Source organism: Mus pahari, chromosome 21 (assembly GCF_900095145.1).
Source record: "Mus pahari chromosome 21, PAHARI_EIJ_v1.1, whole genome shotgun sequence".
In the NCBI taxonomy this organism is placed as follows: Eukaryota; Metazoa; Chordata; class Mammalia; order Rodentia; family Muridae; genus Mus; species Mus pahari.
The window spans coordinates 26,084,223-26,100,858 of record NC_034610.1 but is presented as its reverse complement, the minus strand read 5'-3'; the positions used below and the strand labels follow the sequence as shown (position 1 = coordinate 26,100,858).

Sequence of the window (16,636 nt, the reverse complement as noted above, 5' to 3'; positions counted from 1 at the left end):
AGCTGTCTGTAACTCCAGATCTAGAGGATCTGATGCCTTTTCTGACTCTGCATGCTCATGCATACATGTGGTACACACATACACACACACACATACACACACACAATTAAGCAAGCAAATTTTAAAAAATGTGCTCAGGTCTAGAAACCAGAGGTACTGAAAATAGCTGTCTCTGGATGGGAGGGGGGACTTTATATTTTTTGATCTTAAAAACCAAATATATTAGTAATTTATATATTTTATATATTTATATGTATTTAAATTATATATTTTATTAAAATATATTTTATTACATTAATAGAATCTATTTTATATTAATATATGAATATATTTATTAATATAGATTCTATTAATATAATAAAGTATATTTCATTAAAATACATTGAATAAATATTTCAGCTATTAAAGTGTAGCTAATGATAAAAACAATCGCTTTCCTGGAGAAAGTGCGGAGCTAGAGGTTCCACTTTCATAAGAGACAGACGAGGTTGGCAGTGATGCGGACAAAGTAGCCCAGGGTCTTTTTCACTGTTCTCGGTGAGGTGGTTGAGACGAAATGTCCCTGCCTAGCCTGTGGATCTGTCCAGTCAGTGGCCTTGCCTTACAGCGTCACAGAATCTGCTTCTAGACTAGGTGTGTACATTGATTGACAGGCTCTGCTTTCAGGGTGATCTGCCATGGCTGTCCCCACCTCTTCCTGGTCCTTGTTTTCCTCCCTAATCCTCTCCTCTCCCTCCTTACCCCCCCTCCCGTGTCCCCAACTTAGGACTGGGGAGGAGTCTTCTGGAATCTCATAGGAGAGAGTCCAGAGTCCACAGAACCCAGCAAGCACATGGCTATAAAAGGGCCGTCCTTGTGACCTTGCACATCCTGTGCAGTGATCCTGAAGCCTGCCTGCTGCCATGGAGACCAGAGCCCTCTGGCTAATGCTGCTGGTGGTCCTGGTGGCTGGGTCCTCTGGGGTAGCTGCAGATTACATTGGCCTATGTAAGTACCTACCTGGGTCCCTCTGTACTAGGCTGGGACCTCTATGAGGAGGGACATAGAAGACCTAGGCTAACAGAGCGTCTGTGAGCGTGAAAGCACAGATGTACCTTCTACATCGATTAAATAATCACCACTGAAGAGGTCCACGGCTTCTTGAGGCAGTCCCACAGAGAGGCTCTTTCTGAGCCACTTCTGAGACAAGATAATGGAGGCTCAGAGAGAGCTGATGTACAAGGGACAGCTCTCCTCAGAATCTGCAGCAGGGTTGGAACCGGGGCTGGGGAGGGGGGGGATGACTGGGGCTCATCCCGTCTCATTTCTTTCTTTGCCAGAGATTTCTGAGCACACACTGAGCATCCTGGCAAGTTACCAGAACTAAAGGGGGGAAAAAAGGAAGAGGAAAAAGAAAAGAAACAGTTGAGAAAGCAGTGGCTCCAGACAGTTTATAGAAACCCTTGGGCACTGGGTCACAGTATTAGGTAGAAGTACTCTGAGACATTGGGTAGGACCTTCACCAGGTCACCCCTGACCAAGGTGAAGACAAGAGGTCCCCTGGCAGGCTTTGGAACCCTGCTGCCCAGGGCATGCACCTACATAAGAGCCTCTGGGAGCTGGAGCTGGGTTGAAGTTTTAAAGGTTCCTAGTTCCCTACCCCACCCTACCATCTCATGGAAGGCATGGCATGGCCCTCTTCAGTGGGGGGAGATAGAGAAGTTTGCTGGGTTTCCACTTGAGGAAAATCAGTTAGCTGACCACGTATGGATAAGCATGCAATCTTCCTGAACCAGGAATGCCAGAGGTGGAGGGAGCTCACAGCTAGGGCCGGACAAGCTAACCAACAGGTGGTGGTGAGCTGCAGCAGCGGAGACATTGAAACAGGACACACAATAGTCCTGGTGGCTTGGTATCCCCAGAGACACTTTTCACTGTGGAGGGGGGGGGGTCCTTACAGATCAAACGAGCAAGGGAACTTTGTTCTAAGCATTCGGATTTTAGAACTTCGCTCTAAGCCCCTGGATTCCCAGCGGTCCTGCCAGCTGTTGGGTATCTAGACCTGGTTTTGACCTCCTGACCCAGTGAGGGACACTAGGCAAATGGATGGATTCCTTGGGTTAGCACTCAGCAGTGGATGCATGTTGTAGAAATTATTTAATTTTGACCTGGGGTTTCTACTCTGCCTTGACCATTTAGTTCCAGGATAAAAAACACACATGACCTTTATATTTACAATAAGCGTTAAAAAGCACAAGAGCCAGGCAGATACTTAGCCTCTATGTTATAGAATCTACTTTCCTATCAATAACCTGAGTTATTACTTACTACGTTTCATCTAGGCTGCTCTTAACTTCTATTGGCTAGTCTTAAGGACTCACCTACCCCACAGTGACTTCTCTTTCTCCTCCTGCACATTCTTCTTCCTCGTGGTCCCAATCCGACCCCCAAGCCCAGGAAATCTAAAGCCTACCTACGTCTCTTCTGCCCAGCTATTGACTATTGACATCTTTATTTGCCAATCAGAAACAACTTGGGGCCAAGGTGTACATGCAGACTCTCATCTCTGGGACGACCAAGCCTTGGGGGAAGGGGTTACATTTAGCATTACAATAAATCTCAAAAGACAAAATCTCTAAGGGTACAAACCACAGCTATCCTTCTAAATTGATGAATGAACACTGAGTTCAAGGTCAGCCTGGGCTACATGAGTCTCTTACACACAAATATCCTTAGCCAAGTTTGAGTGTCCATGGCCGTGAAACTGCCCTTCCAACATAAAAGTGGTTGCAAGAGCTTTTTAGACAAACAAAAAGGTGGTTAAGGCATTTCCCAAGTACTCTGATGGGGGTGTCAGGGCAGGGCACAGGGGCTCTGCTACATGAGTTGGATGTTTCTGGTGGCATTCTTAGCTTTGGAGTTGATGGCAGCTAAGGGTCTGTTAAGGCCACATGTTCCAAAGGCTACACCCGATAGCAGAGGGATGTTAAAGATGCAGTGAAGGGTGTTAATGGAGGGAACTAAGTCAGATGCTGCAGTGAAGGGTGTTAATGGAGGGAACTAAGGACAGCCAGGATGATTTGGGTCCCACATTCCTACCCTCCACTGTCAGGGAGATCTCCAGGAAGTGTCATTTCCCAATAGACTGCTTTCCTTTAGACATGTCGCATGTCATTCTCTCTGAACTCAGGGAGGATGGCTGAGGGAGTGCCACAAGAAACAAGACAATAACCCTAAACTAGTAGTCTGGCAGCTGACTGTGTTCCATTTGGACAGCTCCAAGCCAATGCATGGTCCCAGCAAATGTCCGGGTGGACTGTGGCTACCCCTCTGTCACATCGGAGCAGTGTAACAACCGTGGTTGCTGCTTTGACTCCAGCATCCCAAATGTGCCCTGGTGCTTCAAACCTCTGCAGGAGACAGGTAAGACCATTGAGTGGTGCCCAGGGTGGGACAACAGGATCACCAGTATTCCTTGGTGATATGGTATATCAGGGGTGTTGTGCCTAGGGCAGCTGGTGGCAGTGGCTGGCCCTTTCTACAAAATACATAACTGTGTTCTAAGGGCCAGGGAGATGACACAGGGTCCATGAGATGCTTCTCATATAAGCATGAGGACATGAGTTTGAGTCACAAAACCATGTCAAAAAAAGCCAGGTGTGGTGGCCATGCTTGGACCCTCCTTGCTGGGGAGGCAGAGGCAGGCAGGTCCCTGGGGCTTACTGGTCAGCTAGCCTAGCCTAATTGGGGAGTTCCCAACCAATGAGAGATCCTGTCTGAGTAAGCCAGTGAGATGGCTTGGCAGACCGGTGCCTGTTCTCCACCTTGATGATGTGAATTCAATTCCTGAAACTGACATGGTGGCAAAAGAGAATTGACTCCACCAGGTTGTCCTCTACCTCTTCAGGGGCACTGGCATGCCCCTCTTCACATATGCACACAGAGTAAATAAGCATATGTGTAAACACACATAGACAGTGATAAGGTGCCAGCCACATGGGGGGGAGCTGGTTTAAAACACACACGCGTGCACACACACACACACACACACACATACACACAGAGAGAGGGGGGAGAGAGGGAGAGAGAGCAGACACAGTGATAAGGTGCCACATTGTGGGAGCTGGTTTGAAGCACACGCGCACACACACACACACACAACACACACACACACACGCACACACACACTGGGGCGGGGAGAGAGAGAGAGACAGAGAGACAAAGAGAGATTGTTCATCTGTGTAACTGATTTTGAGCCTGTTCTTAGCAAGCTAGCATCCATACCCCCTTGTTACCTATGACTGTCCAGAGCTCACAGCAGACTCATAGCCAGGCAACTGTGCTTGTGCCCCACTTCGCCCCCACCTCCTACCTCTCTTACCCCTTCCTTGGGTGGAGTTAGTTGCAGGGCAGGTACCCTGAGAATCCCTGGGCAGGGCCGTGTGCAAACAGCAGATGGTCAGGCACATGGGCAGCTTCCCAGTCCTGCTTTACCCAAGCCCCAGCCTACCACATCTCAGGGTAGTCACCCACTGTGAGCCATCTGTCACGTCCAAATGCTGGCTCAACTTCTAAGAAGGTTGGACCGCTACAAGACTTCTTCCTGGGCCAGCACTCAAAGGAGCCAGATGTGCTCTTTGTCCTGGGTAACAGAAGGCTGAATCCCAGCTGAATAGAGGCAAAGCACATGCAGACACCCCCCCCCCCTTCAGCCAAGCCAGGAGAGAGGACTAAGGATAGTCAGGGGCAGGGGCAGGAACTTGTCACTGCCCCACAGTTGGCAGGGCCCTTGCCTCTGGCTCCTTCCCAGGTACCATCTCACAGAACCCCTGCCAGGACCACTAAGAGGGATCCAGTTATGTGGCTTGGTTACACCGGGGAGGATGCACAGTTTCCCTCCCAGACTTTAGAGGATGGGGTAGGAGGGCTCAGATATCTATTGTGACCCAGGGGAAGAAGGCAGACAGGTGCTGGCCTCGGAGCCTGTCTTGCGCTTGGGAAGCAATGCAGCGCTGCATGGGAATGACCCCACTCGCCTTGACCTTTCCTTTCTTTCCTTCCCAGAATGCACATTTTGAAGCTGTCCAGGCTCCAAGAAGGGAGCTCTGCACCCTGGACTCTTTCTGCTGCTGGTGGTGGCCGAGGGCAGCATTCATTCCTGACCTGCTCCCTGCTGCAGGCCAATAAAGGAGCCAGGAGTCCTGAAGAATAAAGGCCTCGCAGTCAACCCAGGCTGCTCTGATTGCCGAGACCTCTACTCGTGTTTATTTCTGTGTGTCGCTCGTAGGGTGGGGAGGGTGAAGGGTCAGGCCTTGCTGGGGAAAGGATGTCCCAGGCCTGTGGGGAACTGATTCTGAGTTGCAGTGATACTCTGAGAACAGCTTCACGCCAGGATCCCTTGAGGCAAGTATTCTAGTTCCCTTCCATTGCTGTGATGAAACACTCTGATCAAAAATCGACTTTCAGGAGGAGGGTCTTATCTGACTTACACTTCCAGGTCACAGTTCCACCGCTGAGGGGAGTCACAGTGGGAACTCGAGCCGGAACTTGAAGCAGAAATCGTGGAGAGGGACCCTTGCTGGCACACTCTAGGGTTCACGCTCAGTTGACTCGCTAATAAAGCCCAGGCCCACTTGCCAAGGGATAGTGCCGCCCACAGTGGGCTGGGCCTTTCCATATCAATTAACAATCAAGATAATCCCCACCACCACTACCCTCACTCCCAGCCATTCCAACAGGCCAATCTGATTTGGGCAGGTCCTCAGTTGAGGATGTTTTCTCAGGTGACTCTTGGATATGTCAAATTGAGCTAGCGGCAGGTAGAACTGTTCACAGCTCACTTCTATTGTCATATTTATTATCTGCCACACTGCACATGGCTTTTTTTTTTTTTTTGATGGATACAGAACAGCAGTCTACATATCACATCCTTGCCCACATTCTCTAGGCTGATTGGTCCCCTTCTTCTCAGTTCCGGTGTGGCTTTTCTCTGAACCCACTATGGGAAGGTTTGGGGGTGGAGGCACCTTCCTGTGCTGCACGGCTGATCCCTAGGTCTACTCCCACAGGGGACCATCTCAGGGCCACATCATCCATCTACTCTTGGGCTCATTTATACAACACAGGGGCCAGGAAACGTTGCTTCTCATTGTGCTGGGGTTTCCTGGTTTCTTCCTCCTGGGAGAGACCTCGGTCCCCTTAACCACTGCACTAGAAATGATGGTTCAGCATGTTTTTTTTGGCAAGTCACATTTAAAATACATCACACTGACTGATTGTCACATTGACCATGACACCCAGGGTGCACGGGGAAAAACCGTTAGAACCCACATCTTAAAGGGCCATCAGAGTAAACTCCAAAGACAGGCATTTGAGCCTGCACGGTAGGCAAAGCCCCTGCCTCCTTGGCTCCTACTTGCTTTAATAAATAAAGGTTTATTGGAAGCAGGGCCAAGATTACAATGTAGAAGTGGGTTACTGTTATCCAAGTGCAGAATTTTGACATTTTATTTACTACATATCTATGCATTACTTTTGATTTTTAAATTCCATTCTCTGTCTTGACAGCTGAGTTTTCTGTACATTTTCATGCGAGGTGAACACTTTAACCCAGCGATGTGCCCTGGTCCTCATGCTAATGACATTAGACTTGGGACACTCACCTTTGTAGTGACATTTTTGAGGATTCTGGAATTTTGGGTTCTTTTAAAAACATAGAAACATTGTAAGAATGTGCTTTTATTTTAATCCCAGGTGTGGGGCTGCTTCGAACTGTCCACAGCAGGTGACTATGATTTGCCTCATGCTCTAGCAGAGGCACGGTTTGGCCAGCTGCAGATAAGTTCTGTGATTGTGTGATATTTGGAATTTTGGGAACTTTTCAGAGGGTATAGAAATTCGAGGGCTTGAGAGAGGGGAAGGAGAGAGTGGGTGGTTGTTGGTCGGTTAGGCGGCTTGGTTGTGGTTTGTTAGTACCCATGGTCAAAGAAGAAACAAAAGGAAAGAATTAAATTGAGGGGATCTCTTTCCCCTTTCCCTCTTTCTCTCTCTTTCCCCCTAATCCTTGTTTTTCTCCTACCTAGTGTTAGGGGGCATGAAATCAGGCAGGGGGATAAAGGCATAAAGGAAAAAGAACACACAAAGTAGCAAAGACCAGCTACAACCTTTAAAGCTCTCAGCACATCAGAAAAAGATACATTTGACAATGAAAGAAGCAACAGGAACCCTTTCTCTAGGCACTGTATCCCCACGCCCTGACTTAGAGGGATCCAAAGGGGTCCTTCAACCTGTCTTCCTGCTAATGTCAGGAGGGACACTTGGGTTTACCTCCCTCTTAACTACCAAGCCCTGTCCCCAGCCCAAGCGTCCACTGCAAGTGGGATCTGAAGGGCTTTGCATGATTACTGAGCTCTCTGGTGCCCACTCCACACTGTCACATAGGGTAAGTGCCTGGCTCCCTTTGCCCTAGTCCCTGTTCTACTCAGTGAGGAGGGACCCAGGCTGAGCCTCTGAGTGGGGGAATGGGTCAGTAAACCCAAGCAAGGTGGGAAGGTTCTTAAGAGTCCCATTGCAGAGATGTCATCTCAGTGTCAAGAAATCAGATTTAAAAGGTCTTAGAGAATAAGAGACTATGATCACGAGGCTGGAGCCAGTCCTCCCTGGGCCTGCTGTAGAGAAGTCCCGGGCCAGGGCCAACATCACAGAGCCCTCCGGGCTTGCAGGATGGGTCAGGTTCTGTCTCCTTACCCACAACTGGGAGGTCAGGTTTGGTTGATTTTGGAGGCGGAGTACCCCCTCCCCCAGCTCTCTCTGGCACGTAAAGTCCATGTTTATATTATACAAATAAAATGCAAACCCAATTCGGTCTGTAGGATCCGAATTTCTCGGTCAGAGCTCAGCTTTGCTAAACTTGGCTGTCTTTGCTAAACTTTTGCTAAACCTCCCTGTCTGAAGCTTAGAAAAGAAAACTGGATCTTGCCACTTTCTGATCCCTAGTCAAGCCATGGGGTCACTGTCTTTCTGAAGCTGGGCAACCCCTTCTCTGTGAGGCAGGGGCATCCTTTGCTCCTGGGGATGCAGCAGGCCTGGTCTTCATCTCTTTTTGCTTACAGCACCCATCCACCTATCTCTGCCTGGCCTTCCTTCACCATGGGAGCTCAGGATGCTGCACTTCTTCCTCAGGGACCTTGGGTAGGACAGTGTAGACTTAACTGAAAGCAATCTGGCAACATTTCCAGGAGCTGTGGTGTTCACGGTTAGCATCTTCCAGGCCTAAGTGAAGCCAGCTGTGAGCCCCACCAGGACCAAATCAGAACCTCAAATAAAACTCCCACGGCCTCACACTGCCCTCTGCTGGCATCCTGGAGTAGTGGCTGCTTCTCACCTAGCATCCTCTGACCTTGTCTACGCTTCCCGACAGCATCCAATCCCAAGCCAGCCATTCCCTTGAGCAGCCCTGGCCTGTGTGGTGCCCTACAGTTGTTAATTCTTTCTGACACTGTCCATGGAGCCAGTGCTGAGTGCTGAAACCTTCTCAGCTGTGCTGGCAAGCCCAGAGTCACCCTGCAGCATCCTGTAATCTCCAGTGGGAGACATGGGACTCAAGTGGGCCAAAGAAAAATACCTCCCATTGTCTTGGTTAGGGTTTTACTGCTGTGAACAGACATCATGACCAAGGCAACTCTCATAAAGACGACATGTAGTTGGGGCTGGCTTACAGGTTCAGAAGTTCAGTCCATTATCATCAAGGCAGGAACATGGCAGCATCCAGGCAGGCATGGTGCAGGAGGAGCTGAGAGTTCTACATCTTCATCTGAAGGCTGCTAGTGGAAGACTGGCTTCCAGGCAGCTAGGATGCGGGTCCTAAAGCCCACACCCACAGTGACACATCTACTCCCTTGGGCTAAGCATATACAAACCATCACACCCATCCAAGCCCATTTTTGTGCTGTTCCCTGTCTAGGGCTTGGGGTGGACATAGTCTAAATGCATTGCTCTGTGGGTGTTCAGAAACTTGGGGTGCATCTCTCAGTACCATATGAATGTGGGGATAAGGCTGGCTTTGAGTAGATATAAGGTCAGAGGTGGAGGGTGTTTGTGATGTCTCAGGTGTCACCCATAGACTCCTGTTTCTGACTGGGACAGTCCAGGGTCCTGTCTGCTCAGGGGGGGTTCAAATCCGTTGTCATGATTTGAACCCAGACCCTGTCCTGTGTTGTATCCTGACCTAGGTTATGTCCTGGTTTGCCTCTCTGTGGCTACGCAACTCGGGGGTAAAGGGAGGTTGATGTGTTACAGTCCATCACTGAGGGAAATCAAGGCAGAAACCTAGACACAGGAACAGAGGCCACAGAGAAACGCTGCTTACTGGCTTGCCACCAGTGGCTTGCTTAACTTGCTTTCTTATACAACCCAGGACCACTTATCTAGGGATGGCACAACCACAGTGGGCTACCCCTGCCCCCTCATCAATCAATAATCAATAAAGCACCTTTCTGATTTGCCCACAGGCACTTTTTAAAAATTAATTAATTTATTTTATGAGTACACTGTCTGTCACTGTCTTCAGACACACCAGAAGAGGGCATCAGATCCCATTACAGATGGTTGTGAGCCGCCATGTGGTTGCTGGGAATTGAACTCAGGACCTCTGGAAGAGCAGCCAGTGCTCAAAACCGCTGAGCCATCTCTCTAGCCCAGAGGGAGGCACTTTCCAGTCAAGGTCCCCTCTTCCCAAACGATTCGACCTTATGTTAACCTGACTCCCCCTCAACAAACAAAACAATACAAAACAAAAAAACCAAAACAAAAAAACCCCAAAGTCAGGGCATGTCGCTTTTGTTTTCTGGCTTACACTGCCCTGCATTTACCCAGCACGGAGCTTTATGGAACAGTATCCATTCCAGTGTAGTGATGCTCACACTACATGGATGCCCATTCAGCCTGCTGGGCAGGACTCCTGTCCTTACAGGTGGCCTGGTTTTTGGTAATTGCAATGGACCCTGGTCCCTCATTACGTCCTTTGGGGTGTGGACATGCCAACACATATTGCACTCATTTATCCCATCATACCTAATAGGAATGTATATATTTTTCAAAAGTTTGTGTGCAGACTTGACTACAGAGTGTGATATAATGAGGAGGGGTCCCCCCCCTCTGTGTGTGTTCACTGGGGTTCATGGTGTTTGTGTGTGTTAGCCAGGAATTCATGGAATTCATGAAATCCGATAGAGGAACGGAATGCATGTATATTATAATAGGGGGATTCAATAAATTGTCTTATACCACAGGGCACTTGGGAAGCAGACGAATAAAGATCACTGCGAATTCAAAGGCAGCTTGGTCTAGACAGTGAGTTACAGGCTGGGCAGGACACTGCCTCAAGCGAGCAAGCAAATGAAAACAAAGCGTCTATCAACATCTCTCTCTCTCTCTCTCTCTCTCTCTCTCTCTCTCTCTCTCTCTCTCNCNCNCACACACACACACACACACACACACACACACTTCTCTGTCAATTCCCAGCTCAGGCAGAGTTTGAGATTTGAGTTGTGTTGCCAGGGACATAAATAAGCCCTTGGTCCTACCCATTGCTTCTGAGATGGCATGTCCCCTTCCCCAGGATGACCCTGTTGTACATCTAACCTTCTTCCTGGCATCTGTCCTTGTCCCCATTGGTCCAGCTGCTACAGTCTTTCTAATCTGTGACCCTACCTGCCTAACCCTACCCCCAACCCTAATCTGCCTCTCATGTTTTCTTCAGGAGGACGGATCTGCTCCACATACTGAGCATGCAGCTCCAGTGACCACTAGAGGGCAACCTTGGGCACCCACAGGCATTTGTCACTGTCTTCTTGGATACATCAAAGGAGGTGGTAGTCTGGTCTCCTAGAAGAGACTGCTGGTGACACCCCAGAGTCAGGTGAGCCTGTGTGGTTCCTCCCTCCCCCCCCACTTCCATTCAAAAGGTTTGGTGGGAGTTTTCAGTGCCGGTGTGTGTGGAGGGGGCAAGGAGGAAGGTTTAACCATGGAGAGGTAGCACGTCAACAGGAGCACCATGCTGGCTGCTCAAAGCAAGGATTACTCATGAAGAACCGAGTGCAGGCCCCAGCAGGTTACCAGCAAGGGCCACCACATAGCTAGGGGCCCCCTGGCTAGTCTCAGCATCTCTGCCTCTCACTGTGGAGAGGGACCTCATAGACGTACAGGTTTCTGGAGCCCAGACTTCATGACTCAGGGAACATTTAGACATGACCCCTAACTGGATACAGTTCGCATCACGCCAAGCCACAGGCAAACAACATCCCAGGTGACTGACGAGGCTGTTTGGTTCACCCAGCGCTGACAGGCGGAGACCAGCACTGGTGCATCGAGAGGGCACTGAAGGAGCAGTGGCTGAACGTCAAAGTCTGCTGTTCTGTCTATGGAGCGGGGTTGGATAGTTTTATGTCAGCTTGACACAAGCTCAAATTATCTGAGGGAAGGGAACACCTTCATAATATCAGGTTGCAGGCAAGCCCCGAAGGCATTTTCTTAATGAGTGATTGACAGGGAAGGGCCCAGCTCATTGTGGTGGCTCCATCCCTGGGCTGAAGGTCCTGGGTTCTATAAGGCGGCAGGCTGAGCAAGGCATGGAGAACAAGCCAGTCAGCAGCACGCTTCCACGGCCTGTGTGTCAGCTCCTGCCTCCAGCCTCCTGTCCGGTCTTGAGTTCCTGCTCTAACTTCTTTCAGTGATGAACAGTGATACAGAAGTGTAAGCTAAGTAAAGCCTTTTCTCCCCAAGTTGCTCTGGTCACCCCTGAGCCATCCCTGGGGACCTGAAAGGCAGAGGTGGAGAGTCCTGACAGCATCTCAGTCACAACTCTTGAGTTCTAGAGCCCCAGAGTGTGCCCGTGCCTCTCTGACACCTGACTCTCAGAGCCCTGAGCAGGGCGCCCCGTGACGGGGAGGAGACATGGGCAGAGCTGTCTTGGCTGTGCCTCTGCGGGAGTTGGGGGAGTAGTGGCAGGGGTTTGAGCCTCACCTGGTGCTGTTGGAGACCAGGGTCACATGACCACAGCAGAGGACTGTGGGATAGGCATCTAAGGAAATTCAACCCAGAGACAGATGCACCGAGTGCGCTCAGACAGCAGGCCGACCCCACAGTGGGTTGGACCACACAAGCAATCAGAACTCTACCAGGTAGACACACCCATCTTCAGCCGGTGACAACGTGATTTGACTCAGCAAAAAACCTGCCAAAATCACTTGGAGCATATGACACCAAATGCACGTAAAAATTTTTATATAAAATATTTTATTAGCAGTTTTATGTCTTCCAAGTATCTAACTTTATATTAACACAGTCCGCTCCTCGAGCTCCCCCTTGCTGGGTTCCATTTGTCTGTCTGTCACATTCTCATTCTCGCTTAGTTCATATTCAACAACGGCCATTAGAGACTTTCATCTCCTGTGCTGTAGGCGTAGACGAATTTTCTCTTTCCTCCTTGGAGTAAAGGTGACTGGGAAGGACTTGGAGGTGATGTGAAGGGAAAGCCACATGTGAGCGTGCACGAGAGTGCATGTGCAAAATCACAGATAAACATTCAATCATGAAGTACACAGACACCAGTGTGTCTGACCACGGTGGCCCACTAGTGCTGTCTAGGAAAGAATGGGGCCACCCCCACTGAGATGCAAGCAAGGCTGGCCTCTGAGTGGGCTAAAGACACTCATCATGGGCACTTGGGATGTAAATCCCTCAGGTGACAGAGAGCAGACTGGCCGCTCCCCTCTGCCTTCTCTTGAGTGGTAGAGCAACTGACCGGAGTTGCATTTTGTGTTTGCACAATGACTGCTGGAAAAGCCAGGAAGCAGGGACTCAGATGTCTGACAGGGGCTCTGATGGCCCTCAGCACCTTGCCAGCCCCTCCCCACCCCAATGCTACCCAGAGAAAGAGAGAAGTAACTGCCCACCGGAGCAAGCCCGGAAGAAAGGTCCCTTCCCTGGCCTCAGATCAATGAAGGTTTGATGGGTGACTACCAGATGGAGAAGCCAAAAGGGACTGCACCGTGCCCAGACACTCCCAAGGGAAGGTGTGTGCCTCCAGTCTGTTTTTCTGTTGTCAGGGGCACACTCGGGTGTTTTCTGCTTTGCAGATATTGTCTGCCCCAACCCCACCCCGCCTTGGGTTGATAAAAATAACCTTTCTCGGAAATTCTAAACTTCATGTTCCATTTTCTGGTCCTAATGGGTGCCTCTCTCCACTTCCAGGTAAGGAAGGGAGATTCTTGCCCCTACTGTGTGCAATGTTCACTGACTCATCTCCCCTCCCTAGAAGTAACACCAGAGAGTTTAACACTCTCTGGACAAAGGGTAGAAGAGGAGGCAGGAGAGGCTGGGGAGTGGCGGGCAAAGAAAGGGGTAGACAGAGGCTAGCAGCCCCACCCTTACACCCAGCCTCTTCTGAGCAGCCCCACCTTTACGCCCAGCTTTTTCTGAGCATCAATCTGACAGGGCCCCACAGGCCTCTCACTGAAGGTCCCTGTAAATTCTGTCTTTGGGCTGTTGTCTTTTACATGAGGACTTCTGTTTTATCAGCTAACAGCAGGCGGTGGTGTAGCCTTAAACCCAATGCAATCCTTCCTTCCAACTGAAGGATCTCACCTTTGAGAGCAAAGGGAGGCTCCCAGGGAACCCAACTGCAAGGGAAGGCTGACGTTAACGTCAGCGGCAGGTGGGCGCACACGTCCCGGTATCTCCTACCATGACTAAGACCAATGGGAAGAGGAAGAGAAGGGAATGGTCTAGAAATCCAGACAGCATCTCTGGGATGCAGGCTATGCATGGGGAAAGGCAGAGCCACACACCATGGCCCCCATGGACAGTGGATGAGGGACAAGGACGCAGAGTCCCCTAGTATGGCTGTCAGCCTTCCTCAAGTCTGCAGAGCTTGAACAACGCTACTCTGCTGGGTGACTTCTGACCCCTCTCCTGTTCTGGTCAACATCCTTTACCAACTTCCCAGGACACCCTGCCCCCCAACAGCCTGCCAGCTCTTGTATACTGAGCTCAGACTCTGCCCGGTGACAAGCAGGTCTCAGGGTGGAGGATAAACCTGGACAGGAGAGACTCCCTCCAGAGGCCGAGGAACCCTTCCAGATTTGAAACATGGACCACCCTGCCTGTGACTGACAGCACAGAGCTCTCCAAGGACACAGAGCCTGCCGGGCATGACCCACCACGCCAAGCCACGCGTGCGGACATGCTTCTTTAGCACCAATGCCACCAAGTGCCGGGCTGAGGTCTGCCCACCCAACACCCATTCCTTTCAGCTCAGACTTCACAGCTGATAGCAGCCAGTTCCTCTCTGGACGCCATGCCTAATTATCTTGAAATTAAATGAAGACCTTTTTGGTGTTTTCTTTTTTAATGAAGACTTTTTTTTTTTTTTTTAATAAAGGCGAATCGTGTCCCTGGTTAAAAGCTGAGTCTAGAAGGCAAGGCCGTGTTTGTATAGAACAAGCAAACCGAAGATTACATCATAATACGCATTTCAACCGTGTGTTCTCTATAAAAAAGAGCTAGGAGTGTAAAAAATAAAAAGAATCTCTAAAGAGTTCCAAAGCACATTATCCATGCGGTAAGTAAAATTCGGACCCTTATCATTCTCTACAGATAAGATACGAAAGCGTCAAGGCCACAGCCGAGGAATCTCAGGACCTGTCAAGACATGATCTAGTGCAATTACTTACAGGTGGGGAAACTGAGGCTCACAGGGGTAAACTGGCCTACCCTCAAAAATAGAGGCTCTTGCAGGAGGCTGGCCTTAGGATGGCCATGCTCTGGAAGAATGAGCAGCTGCATTTTCTTTACGGGGGCATCCATGGCACCTCCCCTCCCACGTAGCCGACCTGCCTGTCCTTGACACCCCACGGCTCCCCTCAAGTTTGAGGGATACACCTGATATGTCCCCAGGCCGGCTTCCCAGGCTCGGTGGAGGTAGTTAATGTGATTCACGAAGGAAGGGGAAATGGGTCTTTAAACATCGACAGAGTGGATCGAGTATTTCTTGGGCAAAATGAAAGTGGCTGGAAAACTAGGAAGAGTTTTAAGTTAAGAAGCACATGAGAAAGGAAGTCTGGGAGGAGCCTGCTAGTTGCCCCAGCACTGTCTGCACTTCGTGGCGTGGCGTTAGTCCCTGCTGCTCCAGCGCAGCTGGGGTGGTGTCTCCCTCACCTGGAGCCTGCGTTTGACCTTCTCTGGTTTTATCTGTGAGGCCTCCTCGGTGACTCGGTTGGACTCTTCTGTTTCTAAGCAAAACACATCTTTTACCCTGAATAAGTCCTCAAGAAGTACTAAAAAGATACAATCTCTCGATGTGAATGAAATTTATCGACTTTGGCTCGGAAAGTGACTTCATCAGAAATGAAAGGAACTTTAGAAGGCTGAGACCTTAAGAGAAAACAGTCCTCAGGTAGCCTTTGTGCCCACTAGGTGTGGACCTTCCTCCTCCCCAAGATATCCACCTCTCTGGGGACCAACTCAGCCAACACTCCTCATCCGGGGCCAGTGTGTCCTGGACTCCAGGAGGAAGCCACTGTCCCCAGTTGGAACACAGGATGGCATTCTATGCCAGTTGTATTTTGAATACCACATGTCAAAAAAGAAAAAAAAAAAAGAAAAAGAAAAAGAAAAAAAGAAAAAAAAAAAACCCAACCATCCTACATCTTCCTAGTTAGAAAAGGAAACGAACAGGTCCAACCCGGCGGGCAGAGGCGCTCAACACTGGTCATCGTCGGACCTGCATGGCCTCCAGGTTGGGTTGGGAGAGTCTGTGTCACCAGGAGCAGGTACACTGCTACCTCCCAGCAGTGCCCTTGGTCACAATGTCTGCTTTGCCTCGTTGCTGGCTTGGAGGCGTTTTTTACCTCTCAGCCCGGATTTTGTATCTGAGGACGAAATAGGCGATGAGCCGCAGGGAGATGAAGAAGATGCCCAGGACAATGAAATCCAGGTACAGCTTCGCATTCTCCACGTCCAGCTCCCGCAGGATGGCTTCTGACTTCTGGAAGTGGCACGTCTCTGCAATGTCGCAGTGCAGGTCCTCTCGGTCCAAGCCGTAGATGGACAGGATGACCCCCTCGAAGCCGTATCTAAGGAGAGGAGGAGCATCAGGTGTGATGGGCAGGCCTGGCTGAAGGTCACCAGGCTGGCTCTCCAGATCAGTGGCCCCCTCCCCTGCACCGCTTCCTGACTTCACTATGGCCCTGGACTAGCCTCCTCCCTTTGTTTGAAATCCTGTTTCTTCCAAGACCATCAGAGAAAATGCAAACTGGAATGAACCCTGCTTAAGCCACTGGGGCATAAATAAATAAATAAATTTGGCTTCCTTCTGAGCCTGCACACCTTTTCACTGTTAATCAATCAATCAATCAATAAATAAATAAATTTGGCTTCCTTCTGAGCCTGCACACCTTTTCACTGTAAATAAACAAATAAATAAATACATAAATAAATAAATAAATAAATTTGGCTTCCTTCTGAGCCTGCACACCTTTTCACTGTAAATAAATAAATAAATAAATGAATGAATGAATAAATAAATAAATTTGGCTTCCTTCTGAGCCTGCACACCTTTTCACTGTAAATAAATAAATAAATAAATAAATAAATAAAT

General features: G+C 49.5%; 2 protein-coding genes across 2 annotated transcripts in view; one reads left to right on the top strand and one right to left on the bottom strand.

The window, feature by feature from the left end:
* The first annotated feature begins 867 nt into the window (after positions 1-867).
* Tff3 (trefoil factor 3) lies at positions 868-5,225 on the top strand. The gene is made up of 3 exons (XM_021221849.1): positions 868-987; positions 3,256-3,402; positions 5,044-5,225. The coding sequence occupies exons 1-3, from the start codon at positions 903-905 to the stop codon at positions 5,055-5,057; spliced, it is 246 nt and encodes an 81-aa protein (XP_021077508.1). The 5' UTR covers positions 868-902; the 3' UTR covers positions 5,058-5,225.
* A 9,142-nt stretch (positions 5,226-14,367) lies between these two features.
* Positions 14,368-16,636, bottom strand: part of Abcg1 (ATP binding cassette subfamily G member 1) — a 58,688-nt gene continuing 56,419 nt past the window's right edge. The window contains exon 15 of the mRNA XM_021221054.1: positions 14,368-16,112. Within this exon, the coding sequence (XP_021076713.1) occupies positions 15,884-16,112 (229 nt within the window). The 3' untranslated portion in view covers positions 14,368-15,883. The remainder of the gene's footprint in view (positions 16,113-16,636) is intronic.

What these genes read in the sequence shown, in the direction of transcription:
- Tff3 (XM_021221849.1), top strand. Translation starts at nt 903, where the DNA reads ATGGAGACCAGAGCCCTCTGGCTAATGCTGCTGGTGGTCCTGGTGGCT. An exon ending in TGCAGATTACATTGGCCTAT is followed by an intron (nt 988 to 3,255) that starts GTAAGTACCTAC and finishes CCATTTGGACAG; the next exon opens with CTCCAAGCCAATGCATGGTC.